General features: G+C 53.3%; 1 protein-coding gene across 18 annotated transcripts; it reads left to right on the top strand.

Annotated features, from left to right (window-relative positions):
• The first annotated feature begins 7,034 nt into the window (after positions 1–7,034).
• SLC38A5 (solute carrier family 38 member 5) lies at positions 7,035–17,871 on the top strand. Of its 18 annotated transcripts, none has more exons than XM_005657793.4 (16): positions 7,035–7,085; positions 8,751–8,804; positions 8,902–8,977; positions 9,381–9,496; positions 9,589–9,662; positions 10,259–10,351; positions 10,479–10,557; positions 12,589–12,671; positions 13,572–13,630; positions 13,732–13,869; positions 14,087–14,166; positions 15,049–15,149; positions 15,407–15,522; positions 16,323–16,467; positions 16,562–16,665; positions 17,421–17,871. In XM_005657793.4, the coding sequence occupies exons 2-16, from the start codon at positions 8,752–8,754 to the stop codon at positions 17,520–17,522; spliced, it is 1,419 nt and encodes a 472-aa protein (XP_005657850.1). In that variant the 5' UTR covers positions 7,035–7,085; position 8,751; the 3' UTR covers positions 17,523–17,871. The 18 variants fall into 18 exon arrangements, with proteins under 18 accessions (XP_005657850.1, XP_084862407.1, XP_020935141.1 ...); XM_085006281.1 differs by having other exon boundaries at positions 9,179–9,496; XM_021079482.2 differs by having other exon boundaries at positions 8,878–8,977.
• The last annotated feature ends 4,755 nt before the right edge of the window (positions 17,872–22,626 follow it).

Genomic DNA, 22,626 nt, shown 5'->3' with positions numbered 1-22,626 from the left:
ATATAGTTATGCATTTTGTATTGTGTATGTATAAAATACACACATCATCTTATATAAATGTATATGATGGAGTTCCCATCGTGGCGCAGTGGTTAACGAATCCGACTAGGAACCATGAGGTTGTGGGTTCGATCCCTGGCCTTGCTCAGTGGGTTAAGAATCCGGCGTTGCTGTGAGCTGTGGCGTAGGTCACAGATCCAGCTCGGATCCCGGTTGCTGTGGCTCTGGCGTAGGCCGGTGGCTACAGCTCTGATTGGACCCCTAGCCTGGGAACCTCCATATGCCACAGGAGCGGCCCTAGAAAAGGCAAAAAGATAAAAAAAAAATGTATATGCTGATATATATAGATGTGTGTGTGTAACTGCCAGTATCTATATACATGTGCTTACTAAAAAACTGTGCTGGGAGTTCCCTTTGTGGCGCAGTGGAAACGAATCCCACTAGTATCCATGAGGATGTGGCTTTGACCCCTGGTCTCCAGTGGGTTAAAGATCCCGAGTTGCTGTGGCTGTGGTGGAGGCCGGCAGCGTCAGCTCTGATGCGACCCCTAGGCTGGGAACTTCCATATGCCGTGGCTGCGGCCCTAAAAAGCAAAACAAACACACAAACAAAAAGTACTAAATATAAATATACTATTAAGCATATAAATATATAATTTTATGGCAGGTGGTGATAAAAACTATGAAGAATAATAACATAGAGTGAAAGGAATGGAGAGCAGCAGGGCTTGAATTGCTGTTTTAGACGTGGAGTCAGGCAAGTCTTTCTGACGAGGTGACATTTTATTTTTTTCCTTTTTAGGGCTGCACTGGGGGCATATGGAAGTTCCCAGGCTAGGGATCGAATCGGAGCTACAGCTGCTGGCCTACACCACAGCCACAGCAACGCAGGGTCTGAGCCGCGTCTTCGACCTACGCCACAGCTCACGGCCACACGCCGGATCCTTAACCCACTGAGCAAGGCCAGGGATGGAACCTCTTCCTCATGGACACTAGTTCCGCAATGGGGGAACGCCTAAAGAGGTGACATTTGAGCTGAGACTCGAAGAAGAGCACAGCCTAGAAATATTTGGAGGAAGAGCAGTCCAGGCAGAGGGAACACCAAGTGCACAGACCCCGGAGTGGGAATGAGCTTGGCAAGTATTCAAAGAACTGAACGATCGATTCATCATTCCTTAGAAATGTGAGCTGCGCCAGGCAGGGGTTTCTGTTGTTTTGTTCACTGCTGCCTCCCTGGCGCCTAGAATAGGGCCCGGCACACAGTTGGTGTTCAATACATGTTTGCTGAATTCGTTGTTTTGTTGCTTTGTTCCTTCACTCTTCCCCTAGTGATGTGCTCTGCATTTATGCGGGGCCCTGGGAGGAGGGGTAGACAGATGCGCAGAGACCCCGGAGAGCCAGGGAGGAAGCGGAGCTTGTCCGAGGAGTTCAAGGGTGTTGTGGGGGCAGGGTGGGTGGGAACATGGCTCCCCTGCAGAGGTGAGCAAGTGTGAGAAAGCAAGGGTTCAAGCCACTGGGCCGCTGCTCCACAGAGATGAGGGGGTGCCAGGCATTGGGGGCCCATGTTCACCCTGTGGGACGCTTCCCACGTCCTGTTTTCTTGCCTCTCACAAAGAGGATGTTTAATTTTTTTGCAAAGAAACTTGCTTCCTCCAGCAGGGCTGGGGGGATTGGGGGACAGGAGCCAGGCTCTGAACTCCCCAGGCTCTTCCCGAAGTAGGGTGTCCGCCTGCAGCTCCCACCCGGCACCCCACTGAGTGTAAAGGTGTCCTCCCCTCAGCCTCCTGAAGAGGTCAAGGAGAGGGGAGCTGCCAGGCTGGCCCGTGTGCCGGAGGGCATCTGACCACGTGAGGGAAAGATGGGGGTGGGAGGGGGGTGGTACAGGCGCAGGGGACCAGACGACAGGACTCAAAAAGCCTTGCAGTCCGGGGGAGGGGGGTTGCTGCTTTGAGGGACGGAAGAGTTATCCGCGGGGAGCCTGCATGAAAGGAGAGATTAGAATCCTAAATCCAGCTCAGTGGGGGGCTGCTTTCACTGGCGGAGAATTCATTAATTCCTTTCACAAAGATGTTATTGAGCAATTACTCTCTGTCGAGCATTGTTCTTCGTGCTTTACCTGTGTTAATTCATTCAGGCTTCCCCAGGGCCCTGAGTTAGGCAGTAGTATGCCCCGGGGGAAGCTGACACAGGGAGGTTTCGAAATTTACTCCTGGCTGCGCAGCTCCTGAGTGGCAGGGCTGGGACCGCTTGCGCTGTTAACTGCTCTGTCCCGTGGCTCCCTCCCTTGAAGGCTGCCGAGCAGTGTGACCCGTTTTAATGAAAAGCAGGGGTCCACTTGGAAGAACCGACAGCAACCTAAACTGACTTTTAGTAGATTTGAGAGAAATCCCAAATGTCACACAGGTCCGAGTTACTGAACCAACCAAAGCCTTAAATGACCCTGCGAAAGAGCCCGACTTTGATGAACTAACAAAGCGTTCTTATCCCTGGCACAGCCTCAAGGCCTTGGTCAAGCTTAAAGACATCTGTTCCTTCTAAAGCAGCCTTGCCTCTGCAGCCAGATTTCATTTTCCCTTTGTTTTTCTTCCTACTAGCATACGTGGAACACCTGCTATTTGCAATGCCCTGAAACTTAGCTGAGCTCTGGGGTGCAGGGCTGGCTGAAGGCCTGCCCCTCCCCTGGGAGAGATCACTGGTGGCAGAAATAAAAATAATAACGATGATGCTATGACCCTCGTTAAGTGGCATTTATTGACCTTCTGCAGTGTGCCTGCGTGGCCCTGTGCTGGGTAGTGTCGGAGGGCCCCCGGGTGGCCCTGGGAGGGGGGAGAATGATCAGAGCAGGAAGCTGCTGCTTGGGGGGGGGCGCGGGGAGGGGGAATGGGGAGCATCTGTTTTTTGGTCCAAAGTACACTAGTTCTTTGGACAGGACACTTCAGCCTTTGCTTGAAATCTAGACACCTGCCTAGGCAGTCCCCGCCCCCCCGCCCCCATTAGCCATTGGGCCAAGGCCTCTGCTGACAGGTGTCTCTTTCCCTGGCTGCCTTGGAGCACAGATGTATTATGGCTCTTGGGGGAGAGGAGTAGCAGAGGAGAGAGATCTGGAGTAGGCAGGGGTGGACAGAGGAGTGGTGTGTGTGTGTGTGTGTGTGTGTGTGTGTGTGTGTGTGTGTGTGTGTGTGAATTCCCGGAGGGTGTCTCATCTGCCTGTACATGTCGTCAACCACAAACCCATGTTTGTGAGCTCCTTGTGTGTCTCACTGTGTAACTTGCCTGGTTGTGTCTTGCGTCCGTGGCTGCCTATCCAACTCGCTGTGTCCTCCTCAGCAACGGTATGTTGGTCCTGTCGGCTCATGCAGTTCATTTCTGTGGGGCCGTGTGTGTGTGTGTGTGTGTGTGTGTGTGTGTGCCTGGGGTGTTTATGTGTCTCCTTGGTCATGCTCATGTGTGAGAAGTGTGTTTATCTGTGTCTCCTCCGTGTGGGAGTCTCTGATGTCTGTGTGTCTCTCTTCTCTGCTTCTCTGTCCCTGTGTTTGTGTCTCTCCCAGGTGAGGGGCTTCTAGGTCCCTGCGCCCTATAGGTATTCCTTTCTTCCTTCCTTCTTTCTTCCCTTCCAACCTTCCAACCTTCCTACCTTCCTTTCTTCTTACCTTTCCTTTTTTTTTTTGTCTTTTTAGGGCCTCACCTGCGGCATATGGAGGTTCCCAAGCTAGGGGTCGCATCGGAGCTGCAGCTGCCAGCCTACACCACAGCCACAGCAATGCCAGATCTGAGCCTCATCTGCGACCTATACCGCATGTTACAGCAATGCTGGATCCCTAACCCACTGAGTGAGGCCGGGGATCAACCCCGCATCATTGTGGATACTAGTTGGGTTCTTAACCCACAGAGCCACAATGGGAACTCCTATAGGTGTTTTTTCTTTTGGTGCCTTGTTTCCTCTTCATGAAGCTTTAGGTGTATTTCTGGATTTCCTCTTTGTAAAGATAGTGAGTGTACTCTGTGTCCCTGCTTTTTCAGTTTGTGTGCTTTTTTTTTTTTTAGTCTTTTTGCCTTTTCTTGAGCCACTCCAGTGGCATATGGAGGTTCCCAGGCTAGGGATCTAATCGGAGCTGTAGCCACCGGCCTACGCCAGAGCCACAGCAACGCCAGATCCAAGCCGCATCTGCGACCCACACCACAGCTCACGGCAACGCCAGATCCTTAACCCACTGAGCAAGGCCAGGGATCGAACTCGCAACCTCATGGTTCCTAGTTGGATTCGTTAACCACAGAGCCAGGACAGGAACTCCTCAGTTTGTGCGCCTTTATATGCATTCCTTGTGCGTGTCATCTCTGACTTGACGTATGAATAGCTGTGTATACACAACTGTGTACACCTGTCCGTTTGAATACAGTTGTGCATGTTCTGTATTATTATTATTTTTTAATGGCCACACCCATGGCCTATGGAAGTTCCCCGGGCCAGGGATTGAACCCAAGCCACTTCTGTGGCAATGCCAGATCCTTTAACCCACTGTGCCAGGTCGAGGATCAAACCCACGACTCTTGCAGTGACCCCAGCCGCTGCAGTCAAATTAGAATTTGAGGAGTTCCCATCGTGGCTCAGTGGTTAACGAATCCGACTAGGAACCATGAGGTTGCGTGTTCAATCCCTGGCCTTGCTTATGGGTTAAGGATCCGGCGTTGCCGTGAGCTGTGGTGTAGGTCACAGATGTGGCTTGGATCCCGTGTTGCTGTGGCTCTGGCATAGGCTGGCGTCTACAGCTCTGATTGGACCCCTAGCCTGGGAACCTCCATATGCGGCGGGAGCGGCCCTAGAAAAGACAAAAAAAAAAAAAAAAGAATTTGACCCACTACACCGCAGGGGGATCCCCTGCGCATGTGTCTGTGAATGTGCCTTCTCTGTCTGTACAATCGTGTCTGTCTGGGGATGCCTCTCCCCCCTGTGACCAGAGCTGTATGTGATCGCAAGTTCATACACAAGTTCACACGCACAGAGGTATCATCGTAGAGGCTGAATCTGGACGTTGGCCTCCAGGGCCGTCTGAACTTGGAATCGTGCGTGCATGCGTGTGTGCGTGTGTGCGTGTGTGTGTGTGTGTGTGTGTGTGTGTGTGAGAAAGAGAAGAGAGAGGGGTATGTGTGTGATGTCATCATCTGTGTAGAATCGTATTTGTCTGTGTGCTCTGCGTGTAGTCCTGAGTCTGCGTGTGACTTGCCTGTTGGTTCTCAATGGTGTGGCTGTGAGTCCGTGGCTGCTGATGCCTGCGGGTCTGCAGTGGCTGTAAAGTGGTGTGGGCTCTTCCCTGTATCTGTCCGTGATCTCTGTGTGAGGCTCCGAGGCTGTGGGTGATGGTACTTTCTGAGACTAAGTCACTCCGTGTGGCTGTATGTGGCTGTCCCGTGGCCTGGGCTTTCCATGTGCCATCTGCGTGTGTTCCGTTCAGGCTGTGTGTTCTGTGTGTGGCTGTGAGCCTGCAGGCGAGTTTGTACCTCTGTGGGTGATGGCAAGTCTACCTCCAGCTCTGAGCCCCTGGATGGGGCTGTGATCCCTGAAATGTGCAGGTGGCGGGGGGTGGGGGGGGAGAGTCTCTCGCCTGCTGTGGGAAAGTAAACACCCCATCCCTCACCCTCCTCCAACTGCGGGTGGGGTGGGATCCTCTAGGTTAGCTTTGAAGCCCCAGCCAGCCCCTGGCCTTTCCGGGAATTCTGTGCTCCCTGTGGGGGGTTGGTGGGCAGGTGGGTGGAGGGGCCTGGATAGAGGCCTCTGGTCCACCTGGGCCTCCAGCAGCCCAGTCAAGTTGGGCCCGGACCCCATGTCCACCCTGCCTGACTTCCTGCAGGAGACACATGCCTTGCCTGGGACCGACGTGCCTGTCACATGCTCGAATGGAGTCAACAGACAGACCCCTATAGAAGAGAGACAGACAGACAGACAGTGGAGCTCCTTGGTTAGGGTGTGGACAGGCTCCACCCAACGCCTGGGCTGGGGTCCAGGACTTCAGGGTGTGCCTAGTCCGCAGGCAGTGTCTCCACCACCTCCACCCAACCACAAATGCCCACCCCGCCTCCCTCCGGGGATCCCTGAGAGCAGCTAGGATCCTCTCTCTCAGCTAGGCTGTCGGTCTAAGGTCAGCCTATGGTGGCCTGGTCATGTCTCTCCCTGCACCTGTCCCACTGCTGTCCCCAGGTCTGTCTGCTCCCCTGCCTGAATCAGACTTCCTCTGCCCGTTGCCCCCTGCCTCTCCACTTGTCTCTCTGCCTCTGCCACTGCCTCTGTTCCCTCGTCTCTCTGGGCTAGTGGGTCCATCCCTAACTTCTCTTTGGGGATGTTTCAGGCCGGGTCCACCTGTCCATCTGCCAGTGTGTCTCCTGTTTATTACTGGCCCTGACTGCATTCGTCCCTGGAACTGGCATGAGCCTGGCCTTGCCCCCTATTTCTGAGTCTGTCTGTATGTCTCTTTCTCCCCTGACTGCCCATCTGCCTGTCCACCATTCCTCCACACCCTGTCTGTCTTTCTGTCCCCTTGTCGGCTGGCCTTGTGCTGTTCCTTCTGCCTGTCTGTCTCTCTTTGGGGGGCATTTCTCTTACCATCTGTGCCCCCCTCCCGCCCCCCCTGGCCTGGCCATCCACCCCATCCTGCTGTGTGTCTGACAGTTCCCTCTGTCTTTCTGTCCCTCTCCCTAGGTGGGATCTACTCCATGGATCTGTCAATCCATCTCCCCCGCCAATCCCCCAAATCTCTGTCTCCTCACCCATGAATTCAGATGGAGGGGAGACACACTCACGTTCCACCTCCCCCCCCCCCACCCCACCCCAAGCACCAGAAGAGGGAAACTGAATTAAAGTTAAAACTACGAGGAAAGAAAAAAACAAAAAAACAAAAAACAAACCAAAACCCGCGGGTCAATTGGGGCACGGTCAGTGCTGATTAGCTACTGAGAGAGCCGGCGGCTGCTGATTGGTCAGAGGGCAGGCGGAGGCAGGGTCTGGCTGAGCGGGAGCCCAGTGCCACCGCCGGCGGGGTCCCAGAGCCCTATTCCTGAGTTGCTGCCGCTTCAGAAGCTGAGAGGAGCAGGGAGGTGAGGAGGGGGCGTTGGCCATGGGGCGGGGGCGGGGGCGGGGGTGTGTGGGGTGCTCCTGAGACCCCAAAGCAGGAATGGGGGTTCCGGGAGGGGGCTGGGGGGGGGCTGCAGACCTTTTTTAGCACTTAGGGCGGAATTGAATGGGAGGGGGAGTCCCTGATGCCAGGAAATGAACTTCAGGAGTCGGCGAGCATCTCCAGAGGGTGCTCGATGCTAAGGAAGGGTCTCCTGGAGAGCCTTCCCCCACCCCAGAAGGGGGATTCGGCTTTTGGGGGAAGGGGTGTCCTGGAGGCGGTTTGAGCAACGATGGGAACCTCGAATGAGGATTTCTGAGATCAGCGTTCCCAGGAAGAGAGGTTGGGGGCGGAGGGCTTCTTTAGAAGACAGGGGCTCCTCCAGGCTTGTGTGGCCCTGGGGCAGGGGTGGCGGGAGGAGAAGGGCGCTTCTGATGAATGTCCTGGAGGCAACTCATCCTCAGGAGGGGACCTTAGGGCTCGTGGCCAGGTTCCTGAGACACCCTGAGCCCGGAAAGGATCTCGAGTCTGGAAGGGTGTCTAAAGTGACTTGTACTAAAATAGGAGTGTGTAAGACTTGACGAGGCCCTCGGAAAATACCTCTCTAGTCCCTAGAAAGGGGATTCATGCGGGGGGGGGGGGGCGCCTGGGTCCCTTCTATCTCTGGAAGCGGGGGCTCAGTTTGGGGAATTTGGACTCTAGTGAGGATCTTCAGAGTTGTGGCAGAGAGCAGTTGGCCGCCTCCCGGAGCTGGGGTCCCGAGCCAGCACCCCCCAAGCCCCCCCTCCAAGCCCCAGCCCCTTCAACAGGTTGCATCAGCTCTGGGCTCAGGCTTGCGGCCCAGGCGGGGGAGGAGGGGGGTAGGGGGGCGTTAGGAGGGGTGGGGCAGCAGGCGGACACGTGTCCCAGTGAGGAGTGAGAGGCCTACCACTCGGTGAGGGTGGAGGGAAGGAGGGGGCGGGTTGCGGGGGAGGGGGAGGGAGGGGGGGGGAAAGAACCGGGAAAGGGAAGAGAGACAGCCAGAGAGAGTGAGTCTGGGGTCTGGGAGGACAGGCTATCCCGGCTCTAGGTGACCATCTGGTCCCCTGCGGGGCCCATGTGTCTCTCTCTGTCTCCCCCTCCCTCTCTCTCTTCCTCTCTCTTGCTCTTCTCTCTCTCTCTCTGCCCTATTTTTTTTCTCCATGCCTCTCTGAGTAACTGTTGGCTTCTCTCCCCCTCTGATTCCCTTCTCTCTCATCTCTTTCTCCGGCGGCCTTTCCCTCTAATCTCCAGTTCTTTCCACTCATTGCCCCGTCTCTCTTCATCCCTCTGCTCCTGTTTGCCTCCTCATCTCATCTCTGTGTCTCAGTGTCTGCATCTGGCCATCGAGCGGGGGAGGGGGCTCCTGAGACCCCCTCCCCATCCCAAGGCATGGATGGGGATTCCGAGAGTGGGGCTCCCGGGGTGCCCTGGAGACATTTGTTTTAGCCTTTAGTGCGGCATTGAATGGGAGAGGGAGTCCCTGATCCCAGGAAATGAATTCAGGAGTGGGCGAGCGTCTCCAGCAAGTGGCCGTCGGACCCCCAAGCCTCTTCTTCTGATTCTCCCCACTCTGGAGGCCCCCTGCGTCTGTCTCTGACTCCCCCAGCCCCCCTTTCTCTGCCCGCAGGATGGAACTGCAGGATCCGAAGATGAATGGAGCCCTCCCCCGGGGTGCTGTGGAGTGAGTCTGGGGGGGGGCGGGGTGAGGTGCCTCAAGGGGTCGAGGTCAGGGGTCAGGAGTCCCTTCTCAGCAGCCTCAATGTGCCTGCCTATTCCAGCTACAGGCAGGAGCGAGAGGGCTTCCTGCCCAGCCATAGTCCTGCTCCAGGGAGGAAGCCAACCCAGTTCATGGATGTGAGTGAACCCCCCCACCCCCAAGCAAGATCTGTCCCAGCTGCACCTTGCCCAGCTCCGCTCCTCCCCTGCTGCTCCCTCTTCCCGGTTACTCCCTTCAGCTGTTTTGCCTCTGGTCGCTGCCGCTGCCCCACCCTCCCCCCTCCCTCTCCACTTCCAGCTGCTCCCCTCTAAAATCTCCCCTCGTTCTTCCCTTCCCAGCTCTTTTCAGCTCCTCTTCCTCTTCCAGCTCCTTCCCATCTTCAGATCCTTCCACCCAGCCCAGCCCAGCCCTGCCCTGCCCAGGGGGGGGGGCTTCTCCCCCGCCTCTAGTCTCTCCCAGGCCCCAGCACTGGTCTCCTTACCTGGTCTCCTTACCTGTCCCCCTCCCCACGTGTGCCCGGGCCTTGCCCCTCACCCGCAGTTCGAGGGGAAGACATCGTTTGGAATGTCAGTGTTCAACCTCAGCAACGCCATCATGGGCAGCGGCATCCTGGGGCTGGCCTATGCCATGGCCCACACGGGGGTCCTCTTCTTCTTGTGAGTCCTAGGCAGTCTGGGGGAAGGGGAGGGGTGTTGCGGGGCAGGCGGGAGGCCTAGGGACCAAGTCCGAGCTGTGCCATCTGCCACAGGGCCCTGCTGCTCTGCATTGCTCTTCTGTCTTCGTACTCCATCCATCTCCTGCTGACCTGTGCTGGCGTTGTAGGTGAGACCCAGAGCTCAGCTCAGATCTTGGAACCCAGACCCCAGACCTCACACTCGATTCTCTGGACTCCAGACCCCAAGCTACAGCCTGGCCCCCAGACCTTATCTGGACTCCCAGATTCCCAGCTCCCAGTCCCCAACCCTTACCTCTCAGTCTGGCCCTCAAACTCCATTGCTCAGACCCTCCCCAGCCCTAGACCATGCCAGTCTACCTCTAACCCCCACTCCTCGGTCCCCAGCATACCTAGCCGTGGAAGCCAGCCCCAGGACGCAGAGTCCCCCTCACCCCTGCTCCTCAGCCCCCAGCTCCCAAGCTCCCACTGGCCCCAGATCTTAGACTTCACTCTCACCCTGGCCTCAGTCCATATCCTGCTCCGGAGATTCCCCACTACTCCCGTCAGGCCCCCAACCTTCTCCCTGGCCACAGATCCCACGTTCCAAACGCCGGCCCCAAGCGCAACCCGAGCAGCTGAACCCTCAGCTCTGGCTCCCGGGAATCAGACCCAGTTACCCCAAGGCCCCGGTTCCCCCACATCACCCCTGGCCTGGCCTCCTAGACCCACAACCCTCTCTCTTCCGTTCCCCTTCCCCCACCAGGCATCCGAGCCTATGAACAGCTGGGACAGAGGGCGCTGGGGCCTGCGGGGAAGGTAGTGGTGGCCGCGGTCATCTGTCTGCACAATGTTGGGGGTGAGGACTCTGGGAGGTGGGGGCCAGCTCGGGGGAAGAGTGGGGGGACGAGGTGGGCTTCCCCAGGCTGGGGTGGGAGGGAGATGAGGGGAAGCCTTCTGCTTATACCTGCCCCCACCTGCACCAGCCATGTCCAGTTACCTGTTCATCATCAAATCCGAACTCCCCCTGGTTATCGGCACTTTCCTGGACATGGACCCTGAGGGGTGAGTGTGCAACACCCCTTGGCTCTGGCCCACAGACCACTGATTCTGCCTGTGAGGTCCGGCTGCTAACTTCGACTCTGCGTCCAGCTGACTCCCAGGTCTTCTATTTTGAGACTGTTGGGCAGGCCGATTTGGTCAGACCGTGACTCCTATGTATTGTGAGGCCAGCAGTAGGTGCGCACTGTTGCCCTGGCTCTAGGAGTCCAGTGAGCCCGTGTGGTTTTTTTTGTTTTTGTTTTTGTTTTTTTTTTGTGACTGCTCTGGCTGACTCAGCATGTCCAGTGTCCTCTGATGCTGACCGTGTGGCTGTACCTATCCCGTAGACCCAAACTCTGTCCCTAGGTTTGATTCTGTGACTCTGGCAACTGGCAGATTCTCTGCCATCTGTACGATAGCTGACCGCAGCTGTGTCCTGTATACTGTGATTCTAGCCATGTGTGCTTGGCATTTGCTTACTCTGACTTTCTCTGTCCAGTGGATTCTGTTTGATTCTGGGTCCATTAGGCTGGCTCAATCTGTCTAGCGACAAGTGTATGGTCACTGACTCCAACAGAGTATGTTCACGTGTGCATGCAATGTACCGTGATGCCAGCTATGGACCTGTGATTTGCTCCGACTGTATGAGACGTTATCTCTGTGTTAAGTTTGGTGACCATTGTTCTGGCAAATTCTTTCTGGCTGTTTTTGTGGGATCCTCAACTCTGACTGTATATGTCCTCTGTATTATGGATCCAACCGTGTGTGTTTGGCGATTGTTCTGAGTATGCATCCAGCTGACTGCATGCTTAATTCCGGATCCATCTGCTGGCTGAATCTGTTTAGTCGTTTGCATTTAAGAGCCAATTCTTTTTATCCTGTTAGATCTTTGGTTTGATCCCGAATGCATCCAGATAGCTTACAGTCTATGTGACTAGACGTTGTCTCATTGTTATAATTAGCTCCCACTGTGTATAGGACCAGTGATGCTCCGTTGGTTTATGTCTGTGTAACTGTGTGTCTAAGATAGAAAGAGAATGTGTGAATGCCTGGAACATAGTAAATGGTTAAGAAAATTCTTTTGGAGTTCCCGTCGTGGCACAGCAGAAACAAATTTGACTAGGAACCATGAGGTTGCAGGTTCGATTCCTGGCCTCGCTCAGTGGGTTAAGGATCCGGTGTTGCCGTGAGCTGTGGTGTAGGTTGCAGACGTGGCTCAGATCCTGCGTTGCTGTGGTGTAGACTGGCAGCTGTAGCTCCAATTCAGTCCCTAGCCTGGGAACTTCCATATGTTGTGGGTGCGGCCCTAAAAAACAAAAAAAGAAAAGAAAAGAAAATTCTTTTGAATAAATGAGCAGGCGTTCAGGCAATTCTGTATTAACAGGCTATCTTGCCTGGCTACCTCCCTCGATATCTGTACAGCTCCTGCTCTTTCTTTGAGTTTGGTTCCAACAGCGTGGCCAGCTGGCCGATTCTGTCTCTATTTCCATCTCTGGGTGGCCAAATCGGTCCAGCTGCTCTCAGGTGCTCCACAAACCTCGAGCTGTTCAAACAATGACACACGGGTGTTTCTCTTTGTCTGACTCTGCATTGTTGCCTGCCTTCCAGAGCATCAGACTGTTGTTCTACCTGTCAGACATACCAGGGTCATGACTCACTCTGTGTCTGGTATCTTGCCTTCGACTCTGTGAGTCTGGCTGATTTGGGGTGTTGCTCGTGCCTCTGGCTGTCGGTCTGCTTGAGGTTTGATGGCACGGTTTCGTCCAGCTGTGTGTGTGTGTGTGTGTGTGTGTGTGTGTGTGTGTGTGTGTGCGCTCTCAGCTCTGTCCCTCTCACGGCGTGTGACTGACTGTCTGATCATCCGTCTGGCTGTTTCTGTCATCCTCGTGTGCCGTTTGTCACCCTAACCACCTGGGTGACTTCTCACAGCCGAGGGGTCAGCTTCTCTCTCCTGACTGCGTGCAGAAACCTCTCTGTCCGGCTGTCGTCTGTGAGTGCCTGCCTGACAGTTGTCTTTGGTAGGCAGCAGGTCACTTTATTTGCCTGTCTCCTTAGGGACTGGTTCTTGAAAGGAAACCTCCTCATCATTATCGTCAGTGTGTTAATCATCCTGCCGCTGGCCCTCATGAGACACTTGGGTAAGAGACTTACTGTGTTGGTCATCGGATAGTGGAATTAGAGGAGGGGAGCCAGATTCAAAGACTCTCCCTTTTGGGAGGTCCTGTGGTGGCTCAGCTGGTTAAAGACCCGACCATGTCTCTCTGAGCACACAGGTTTGATCCCTGGCCTCACTCAGTGGGTTAACGATCAGGCATTGCCGCAAGCTGTGGGGTAGGTTGTAGATGTAGCTTGGATCTAGCATTGCGGGGCTGTGGCACAGGCTGGCAGCTGTGGCTCCAATTCGCCCCCTGGCCTGGGGACGTCCATATGCCGAAGGTACGGCTGTAAGAAAAAAACTGACAAACAAACAAAACCCCCCCAAACAAAAAAGAATCTCCCAGAGTTCCCGTCATGGCACAGTGGTTAACGAATCCTACTAAGAACCATGAGGTTGCGGGTTCGATCCCTGGCCTTGCTCAGTGGGTTAAGGATCTGGCGTGGCTGTGAGCTGTGGTATGTTGGTTGCAGACTCGGCTCGGATCCCGCATTGCTGTGGCTGTGGTGTAGGCCGGCGGCTACAGCTCTGATTAGACCCCTAGCCTGGGAATCTCCATGTGCCGCGGAAGCAGCCCTAGAAAAGGCAAAAAGACAAAAAAAAAAAAAAAAAGAATCTCCCTTTTCAAGGGCTGTGGAATACCAGGGGAGAGCTTATTTGATGTAGGTTTTAACAGATGAATAGGAGTTTGTTAAAGGCGGGGTGTGTGTGTGTGCGTGTGTGTGTGTGTGTGTGTGTGTGCCAATCCAGGTAGAAGCAGAAGTTTGTGCAAAGTGTAGCAAAATTGGGGTCGGGGGGGGCCTTGAAAATCAGACTGATGGGTTGACATTTGCTGTAGGGAGGGGTCCCTTGATTTCTGAGGTTCCATATATTGCCCTTGCAGGCTACCTGGGGTATACCAGTGGTCTCTCTCTGACCTGTATGCTGTTTTTCCTCATTTCGGTGAGTCTGAGGGAGAAGGACACGATGAAGTCCAGAAAGAGTTTGGGGCATCAGGACATGGCCTTGCCCATGACCTCGCCTCCCTCCCCTCCCTCCCTCAGGTCATCTATAAGAAGTTCCAGCTTGGCTGTGTCATAGGCCACAATGAGACGGCCGTGGAGAGTAAGGGCCCCTCAAGCCTTCCCACCCAGGGGCTCAACACAAGCTGTGAAGCCCAGATGTTCACAGCTGACTCACAGGTTGGTGGGCAGACCTGCGTCTCTGCCTTGCACCGCACGCAGGCCCTCTGGTTCCATTACACGCTGTGCTCTGCTCAGCGTGGAGCCGGGTGTGGGACATCTAGGACTTCGGTGTGTCTCATAATGGAGAGGAGTGGTGGGGCCAGGGGTTGGGGTGGGGAGGAAAGGTTGGAACCCTGTTGGCTCTAATCTCTGGTCCCGGGGTCACTCCCCCCAGATGTTCTACACAGTGCCCATCATGGCTTTCGCCTTCGTCTGCCACCCCGAGGTGCTGCCCATCTACACGGAACTTTGCCGGTGAGTGGGCAGGCCAGTGGGCATGCGTGATGGGGAAGCACGTAGGGGGGATAGTCAGGAGGTCGATTATCCCTATAGCAGTCCTGGTTCTAGAGCTGGATTGTGACTAGAGGGTGCCAAGGGAGGAGTTTGAGGTGGCCAGGAGGCCCTGGGGGATGCAGAGAAGTGACTATTTACTAATTGGGGCTTAAACACTCTACTCTTGGAGTTCCTGCTGTGGTGCCATGGGATCAGCGACATCTTGGGAGCCCTGGGATGCAGGTTTGATCCTTGGCCCTGCCCAGGGGCTGAGGGATCTGGCGTTGCCACAGCTGCAGCTTAGGTCTCAACTGCAGCTCCGATCTGATCCCTGGCCTTGGAACTCCAAAAAAAAAGAAAGAAAAAAAAAAAGCATTCTACTCTTTTCACATCTAGTACAAGTGTGACTGGACAAGCGGGGAGGCTGAGATGATCAGAGGGAGGTGGTGGATACTGGGATGGGATGGGGAATGGGGATGGTCAGATGGAGAGGGATGCGGATGGACAAGGGAGGGCAGGGATGATATGGGGAGGGTGTGGATGATCAGGCAGGGGGACCACATCCACATGGGTGATCAGATGGAAGGGAGAGTCAGTGACAGTCATGGCAGAGAGAGGCAGAGGCAGAAACAGGCCAGGATGGTCATATGGGGTGAGATGCGGATGGACAGAGAAGGGAGGCTTGGCTTTTTTTTTTTTTTTTTTTTTCACACGGCAGGCAGGGTAGAGCTGGGCATCCCAGTGTGTACTTGCTGACCATCAGCTCTGGGAGGAGGGGACTCTGGAGGGTGGGGGCTGGCCTTGAGGGGCCTGGACCAAGTGTAGGGGTCTGGGCATGACAGTTCTGTGATCTCTGTACCTCAGGCCCTCCAAGCGCAGAATGCAGGCCGTGGCCAACGTGTCCATTGGGGCCATGTTCTGCATGTATGCGCTCACAGCCACCTTTGGATACCTCACCTTCTACAGTGAGTGGGGCTGGGGCCAGGGTTGGGTGGGAGCTGGGGTGGGGGCTGAGCAGACTGCTGGGCAGGAGCCAGAGCACCTCCCCCGCCCATGTCCTCAGACCCATCAATTTCCAAAGGGAGGGTAGGCATCACACATGGAGATTTCGTCACGATGTGTGTGGGGGGAGGGGGGCACGAGCGCATGTACACGCTTGTGTTTCTGGGACACTGGTCCTGGTGCTCCCACCACATCCTGGATCCCGTGTCCCATGTCCCAGGCAGCGTGGAGGCAGAGATGCTGCACATGTACAGCCAACAGGACCTGCTCATCCTCTGTGTGCGCCTTGCCGTGCTGCTCGCTGTGACTCTCACTGTGCCAGTTGTGCTGTTCCCTGTGCGTTGGGGGCGAGGGTGGGGCTGTGGAGTGGAGGGACATGGATAGATGGGTAGAGGGCATAGGCATGGATGTTTGGATGGAGGGTAGAGATGGGAGTGGATGGATGGATGGATGGATGGAGGGATGGATGGATGGATGGAAGAGGCTAGGACGGACTGACAGGGAAGGCAGAATTATCAAATGGGCAGAGGGCAAAAATTAAAAAAAAAGATGGTCAGATACAAGGAGGACGTAGACGGCTGAACACAAAGAGTCAAGGGGATGGGGTAGTCAGTTGAAGGAAGGAAGCTCGGGTATATGGATAGATAGAAGAAGCAGGCAGGAATGATCAGACAGAGGGTAGAGGCATAGAGAGATGGACATTCAGTACGAAGATAACTGGAGTGGGCAGAAAGAGGGTGAAGGGAGAGGTAGAGGTGTAGGAGACCTAGGCTCTTAGATGGATGACTAGACAGCGGAGGGAGATGGAGGTAGTCAGATGGAGAGAGAGGCAGGGAGCTCAGGGTGGAAGGACAGGTGGGCAGTTGGACAGGGAGAGGCAGAGATAGTTGGAGAGAGGAGGAGGAAATGATTTCAGATGGTGGATGATGGCACAGAGGGATGATCAGACAGAAGGGAGGCAGGATGCTCCTTCAGAAGGTGGAGGCATGGCTGGATCGTCAGACGGGGGAAGATATATTCAGATGGAGGGGAAATCAGGGATTGCAGGCAGAGGGCAGGGTTAGAGGCAGATGACTACATGGAAGGGGAGGCAGCACTTGAGCCCTGACCCGTGTCCTCCCCTCCTCTGGTCCCAGATCCGCCGGGCTCTGCAGCAACTGCTCTTCCCAAGCAAAGCCTTCAGCTGGCCACGCCATGTAGCCATAGCCCTGATCCTGCTTGTCTTGGTCAATGTCCTCGTCATCTGCGTGCCAACCATCCGGGATATCTTTGGGGTTATTGGTCAGTACCCCCAACCCTAGTCCCAGATCCCATTTCACATGGGCCTTATTACCCCTAGACCTGACATTGGTCTGTCCCTCCTGTTGTCCTCCAGGGTCCACCTCAGCCCCCAGCCTCATTTTCATCCTTCCCAGCATCTTCTACCTCCGCATTGTACCCTCTGAGGTGGAGCCTCTCTACTCCTGGCCCAAGATCCAGGTGAGCATGCTGGGGGGAAGGCTGGGGAAAGAGGGAGCCTTCTGAGGTGAGAGCACTCTGGGATGGCTAGAGATGGAAGGAACATTTTCAGGAGGGGAGTTGAGGAGGGGAGGGGGCAGATGGTCTGGAAGAATGAAGGAGATTGTCTTAGGAAGGACCTGGGTAGACAGAGCGTTGACAGGGTCTGAGAAGACAGAGGGAGCACTCAAGAAGGGGCCGGCTTACAGGAAGCCTTCTTTACACACATGGAAGGAGCACTGTTAGGTGAGGGTTGGAACATTTTCAAGGAGGATGGGGGAGAACACTCCCTGAAAGATACTAGGTGGATGGAAGGATAATTCACGGGAAGGAGCTGGTTTTAAGGAAAGGAGACGGGGCGTTCCCATTGCGGTGCAGCGGAAACGAACCCAACTAGTATCCACGAGAATGCAGGTTCGATCCTTTGCCTTGCTCAGTAGGTTGGGGATCTGGTGTTGCCGTGAGCTGTGGTGTTAGGTCACAGGTGTGGCTCGGATTCCACATTGCTGTGGCTGTGGTGTAGGCCGGCAGCTGCAGCTCGGATTCGACCCCTAGCCTGGGAACCTCTATATGCTGTGGGTATGGCCCTAAAAAGCAAAAAAAAAAAAAAAAAAAAAAAAAAGAAAGAAAGAAAAGAAAAGAAAAAAAAGGCGGGTCAAAAATGAATGGAACATTCTCTGGAGGAGCTCGGGTGTAGAGACCCAACCAGTGCCATCTTTTCTCCCTGTCATCCACAGGCTCTGTGCTTTGGTGTCCTGGGGGTCCTCTTCATGGCAATCAGTCTAGGTTTCATGTTTGCCAACTGGGCCACAGGCCAGAGCCATGTATCTGGACACTGACCAAGCCCTGCTCTGCCTGTGCCCCCGTGCGCATGCACCTGTGCGTATGGAGGAAGATGGGGCTGCTCTCCCGGGTCCCTCCTGCCTGGGTGTGGAGGTGGCTGGTTCCCATCAACATGGCTGTTGGAGGTAGGGGGCCACAGAGGCTGCAGAATGGTCCACTCCCCTCCTCCCCAAGGATGCTGAGCTTGGATCATGGCCCCAACCCCAACCCCACGGGGAGGAGGGGGATGCCAGGTCCTTGGGGGAGCCCCTGCCCAGCCCAGTCGTTTCTGCCTCCTCCTGGCAGAAGCTGTTTGTCAGGATCGCCCTGGAGCTAAAGGGGAAAAATAAAGATGCTCAATTGCAACTCTGGTTTCGGTCTTTGATCTCTTTCTAGGGCTTCTTGGGGGAGCCTGCCTATGTTCAGACAGGGGTAAACTGAGGCCCTGAGGGTAGGACTGTGCCAGCTCTGATCTGTTGACTCATTCTTCCCCACTTTAGTAGCTCCACTACTCAACTCATAGATCTGTTCACTTGCTCACTCAGGAAGCATCTCTCGAAAGACTGGCACTGTCCTAGGTGCTGGGGATGTAGCAGTGGATCCAGCAGACAATAATCCCTTAAGCTGATGTTCTAGCACAAGAAAGGGCAAACTATGGCCTGCAGGCCTAATTTAGTCCACCGCCCACTTTTGTACGTTCCCAGAGCTAAGAATGGTTTGCACATTTCTAAACGGTTGAAAAAAAATTAAAAGAAGAATCTGTGACACTTGAAAATTAACATGAAGTTCAAACCTCAGTGTCTGCAAAGAAAGTTTTATTAAAACAGGGAGTTCCTGGAGTTCCCGTTGTGGCTCAGCAGAAACGAATCTGACTAGTATCCATGAGGATGCAGGTTTGATCCCTGGCCTCGCTCAGTGGGTTAAGGATCCATTGTTACCATGATCACAGACTCTGTTCAGATCTGGTGTTGTGGCTGTGGCGTAGGCTGGTGGCTATGGCTCCAATGGGACCCCTAGCCTGGAAACCTCCATATGCTGCAGATGCGGCCCTAAAAAAAAAAAGAAAAAAAGAGACAAAAACAAAAACAAAAAAACCCCAGGGAGTTCCCATTGTGGCTCAGCAGGTTAAGAACCCGACTAGTATCCATAAAGATGTGGGTTTAAGCCCTGGCCTCGCTCAGTGGGTCAAGGATCTGGCATTGCCGTGCGCTGCAGTGTAGGTCACAGATGTGGCTTGGGTCCCGAGTTGCTGTGGCTGTGGCGTAGGCTGGCAGCTGCAGCTCTGATTCTACCCCTAGCCTGGGAACCTCAAGATGCCACAGGTGCAGTCCTAAAAATAAAAAATAAAAAATGAAAAACCACAGTCACACTTGTTCATTTACACATCGTTGGGGGTTCTTTAGTGCTGCAACAGCAGAGCTGAGAAGTTGCAACAGAGACCATAGGGCTCACAAAACCTAAGCTATTTATTATCTGGTCCCTTTCAGGAAAAAATTGCTGATCCTGATCTAGCAAAAGAGGAAATGAGATAGTCATTTTTTCTTTTTTTGTCTTTTTGCCTTTTCTAGGGCCGCTCCCGCGGCATATGGAGGTTCCCAGGCTAGGGGTCCAATCCGTGCTGTAGCCGCTGGCCTACACCACAGCCACAGCAATCAATGCAGGAGCCAAGCTGCGTCTGCGACCTACACCACGGCTCACGACAACACCAGATCCTTAACCCACTGAGCGAGGCCAGGGATCGAACCGACAACCTCAGGGTTCCTAGTTGGATTTGTTAACCACTGAGCCACGACGGGAACTCTGAGATAGTCATTTTTGATAAAGAAAATGAATGATGTGAGTGTGACACTGGGAGCGGGGAGGGGGCAGTCAGGGGAACTTCACTGAGGAGAGGACAAGGAGCTGGGTCCTTGATTGGCTAGAAAGAGCAAGTCCCATGGTTATTTCGACAACGTTCCAGGTAGAGGCAGCAGCAAGTGCAGAGGCCCTGAGGTGGGAGCAAGCATGGCAGGTGCAAGGAGGAACCAACCAGCCCTTTTGCTCTCCCGACAGCCAATTACATCACAGCCTTGCCAACGGCTTAAGTTATGAAACAGAAGTGTTCCCTCCTAATGGGTGAAAATTGCATTGCTGTTATAATTCCCGTGTATTTCTTTCCTTTCTATTCTTTTTTTTTTTGGCTCCATCCATGGCACGCAGAAGTTCCTAGGTGAGGGAACAAACCCTTGCCAGAGCAGCAACGATGCAGAATCCTTTGTTGGGCCACCAGGGAACCTGGATCTTTCTTTTTATACTTTCTCATTTTTTTTTTTAGGGCCGCACCTGCAGCATATGGAGGTGCTCAGGCTCTGGGTCAAATCAGAGCTGCAGCTGCTGACCTGCACCACAGCCACAGCAATGCCTGATGTGAGCTGCATCTGCAATCTACACCATAGCTTGCCGGATCCTTACCTCACTGAGTGATGATCAAACCCGCATCCTCATGGATATTACGTTGGGTTCTTAACCCGCTGAGCCACAATGAGAACTCCTCTTTTTTTTTACTTTTTTTTTTTTTTTTTTTTTTTTTTTTTGCTTTTTAGGGCTGCACCCATTGCCTATTGAAGTTCCCAGGCTAGGGGTCGAATCGGAGCTGCAGCTGCCAGCCTATGGCCTAGGCCACAGCCACAGCAACTCGGGATCCGAGCCTCGTCTGCGACTGACGCTACAGCTCATGGCAGCGTGGGATCCCTGATCCACTGATCGAGGCCAGGGATCGAACCCACATCCTTATGGATACTAGTCAATTTGTTTACGCTGCTCTACAACGGGGAACTCTGAGATCATCCTCTTACAGGGTCTCTTGTAGAGTGAAACTTAAACTTTAAGTCTAATTTATCTTTTAAAAAAATGGATCGTGCTTCTGGTGTCATGTTTAAGAACTCTTCACTGCCCAAGTTTAAAATTTTGCATTTAAATCTAGGATCCACTGTAATTAATTTTTGAATTAAGTATGAGGTTTAGGTCAGTGTGCCACTATTTCTGGGTTTTCTACTTTGTTCCATTGATCTATGTGTCTATTTTCTCCCCAATATCCCATTTTTTAAAAAATCACTTATTTATATAACAAGTACTGAAATTTGGTAGAGTGATTGCTCCCACTTTATTCTTTTTAGGTACAAATTCTACACAAAATTGTTTTAGGGACAAATTTTATACATGTTTATTAGATTTATACCTAAGTATTTAACGTTCTTTGCAGCAATTGTAAATGGTATTGTGTGTTTTTTTTCTTTTTTATTTAAAAATTTATTTTTTGTTTTTTATTTTTTGTCTTTTCAGGGCCTCACCTGCGGCATATGGAGGTTCCCAGGCTAGGGGTCTAATCGGAGCTGTAGCCGCCAGCCTACACCACAGCCACAGCAACACAGGATCCGAGCTGCGTCTGCGACCTACACCACAGCTCATGGCAATGCCAGATCCTTCACCCACTGAGCAAGGCCAGGGATCGAACCCACAACCTCATGGTTCCTAGTCAGATTCATTAACCACTGCGCCACGACGGGAACTCCTACTTATTGTGATTTCTAAACAAAATGCAAGTGGGATTTTCTTTGGACATATTGATTCTAAAGTTGGCCAGTGGAAAACCAAGTGGCAGCAGAATAAATATATGAGAATAGCCAATAATTATTTTCAGTTTTATGATTTACTTGAAATTTAGATAATTAGGAAACATTTGCAATTATCCTTTTGAGAAAGTACTCAGATGTACAAGTCTGAATTCTTCTTTAGTTGCTATGTAATTGGCATATAACATTACATTAGTTTCAGGTATACGATGCTTCTTCTTCTTTTTTTTTTTTTTTTTTGCTTTTAGGGACCCTACCTGGGACATATGGAAGTTCCCAGGGTAGGAGTGGAATCAGAGCTGCAGCTGCCGGCCTGCACCACAGACACAGCAATGCCAGATCTGAGGCACATCTGTGACCTACACTACAGCTCACAGCAATGCTGGATCCTTAACCCACTGAGCGAGGCCAGGGATCGAACCTACATCCTCATGGTTCCTAGTCAGATTCATTAACCACTGAGCCACGACGGGAACTCCAATTTTATAACTAAGATCTTTTTTTTTTTTTTTTTTCGGCCTTTTCTAGGGCCACACCCACGGCATGTGGAGGTTCCCAGGCTAGGGGTCTAATCAGAGCCATAGCTGCCAGCCTACGCCAGAGCCACAGCAACGTGGGATCTGAGCCACGTCTGCGACCTACACCACAGCTCACGGCAACGCCAGATCCTTAACCTACTGAGCGAGGCCAGGGATCGAACCTGCAACCTCATGGTTCCTAGTCAGATTCGTTATCCACTGAGCCACAATGGGAACTCCCATAACTAAGATCTTTTTGAAAACTAAGGAACAGTGGGATGTTTTTGCCATAACAAATGCTGAGAGGTACTTTAAAATCAGCCAGGGGCCTGGGATACTGTGATAGGCAAAATAAGTGCCTCCACCTGCAATGGTGTCCATAGCCTTATCCCCAGAACCTGTGAAAATGTTTTTATATGTAAAGGGGAATTAAAATTGCATGTGGGGGAGTTCCTACCATGGCACAGCGGGTTAAGAACCTGACTGCAGTGGCTCGGGTCACTGTGGAGACGGGGGTTCAATCCCTAGCTTGGTACAGTGGGTTAAAGGATCTGGCATTGCTGCAGCTGTGGCATAGGTCACAGATGCCACTAGGATTCAAATCCCTGGCCCTGGAACTCCCCTATGCTGCAGTGTGGCCATAAAAAAAATGCAGGTGGGGAGTTCCCTGGTGGCTCAGCAGGTTAAAGATCCAGCATTATCAGTGCTGTGGCTCTGGTTACTGCTGTGGCATGGGTTCGATCCTCGGCCCAAGATGCATGCCTCAGGTGTGGCCAAAAAAATAAGAGAAAATTGCAGATGGATTTAAGGTTGCTAAACTTTGAAATCGATTATCCTCCATTGTCTGGGTGGGTCCAAGGTAATCACAAGGTCCTTTGTAAGTGGAAGATGGAAGCAAGAGTCAGAGAAAGAGATGCGATGTCAGGAGCAGGGTTAGAGGGATGTTATCTGTTGGCTTTGAGGAGGAAGGAACATGAGCCATGAGCCAAGGA

Source organism: Sus scrofa, chromosome X (genome assembly GCF_054392235.1).
Source record: "Sus scrofa isolate SSC_HxYL_T2T_F1_AM1 chromosome X, Sscrofa_HxYL_maternal_Yorkshire_Landrace_v2.0, whole genome shotgun sequence".
NCBI classification, from domain to species: domain Eukaryota; kingdom Metazoa; phylum Chordata; class Mammalia; order Artiodactyla; family Suidae; genus Sus; species Sus scrofa.
The sequence above is the reverse complement of the archived record's forward strand: the minus strand, read 5'-3'. Positions and strand labels throughout refer to the sequence as shown.

Excerpts from the sequence above, each read along its gene's own strand:
- SLC38A5 (XM_085006285.1), top strand. The coding sequence starts at position 8,777 with ATGGAGCCCTCCCCCGGGGTGCTGTGGA. Across the intron at positions 8,978-9,178 it reads AGCCAACCCAGTTCATGGAT|CTCTTTTCAGCTCCTCTTCC; the intron begins GTGAGTGAACCC and ends TTCCCTTCCCAG. Across the intron at positions 13,631-13,731 it reads TGCTGTTTTTCCTCATTTCG|GTCATCTATAAGAAGTTCCA; the intron begins GTGAGTCTGAGG and ends TCCCTCCCTCAG.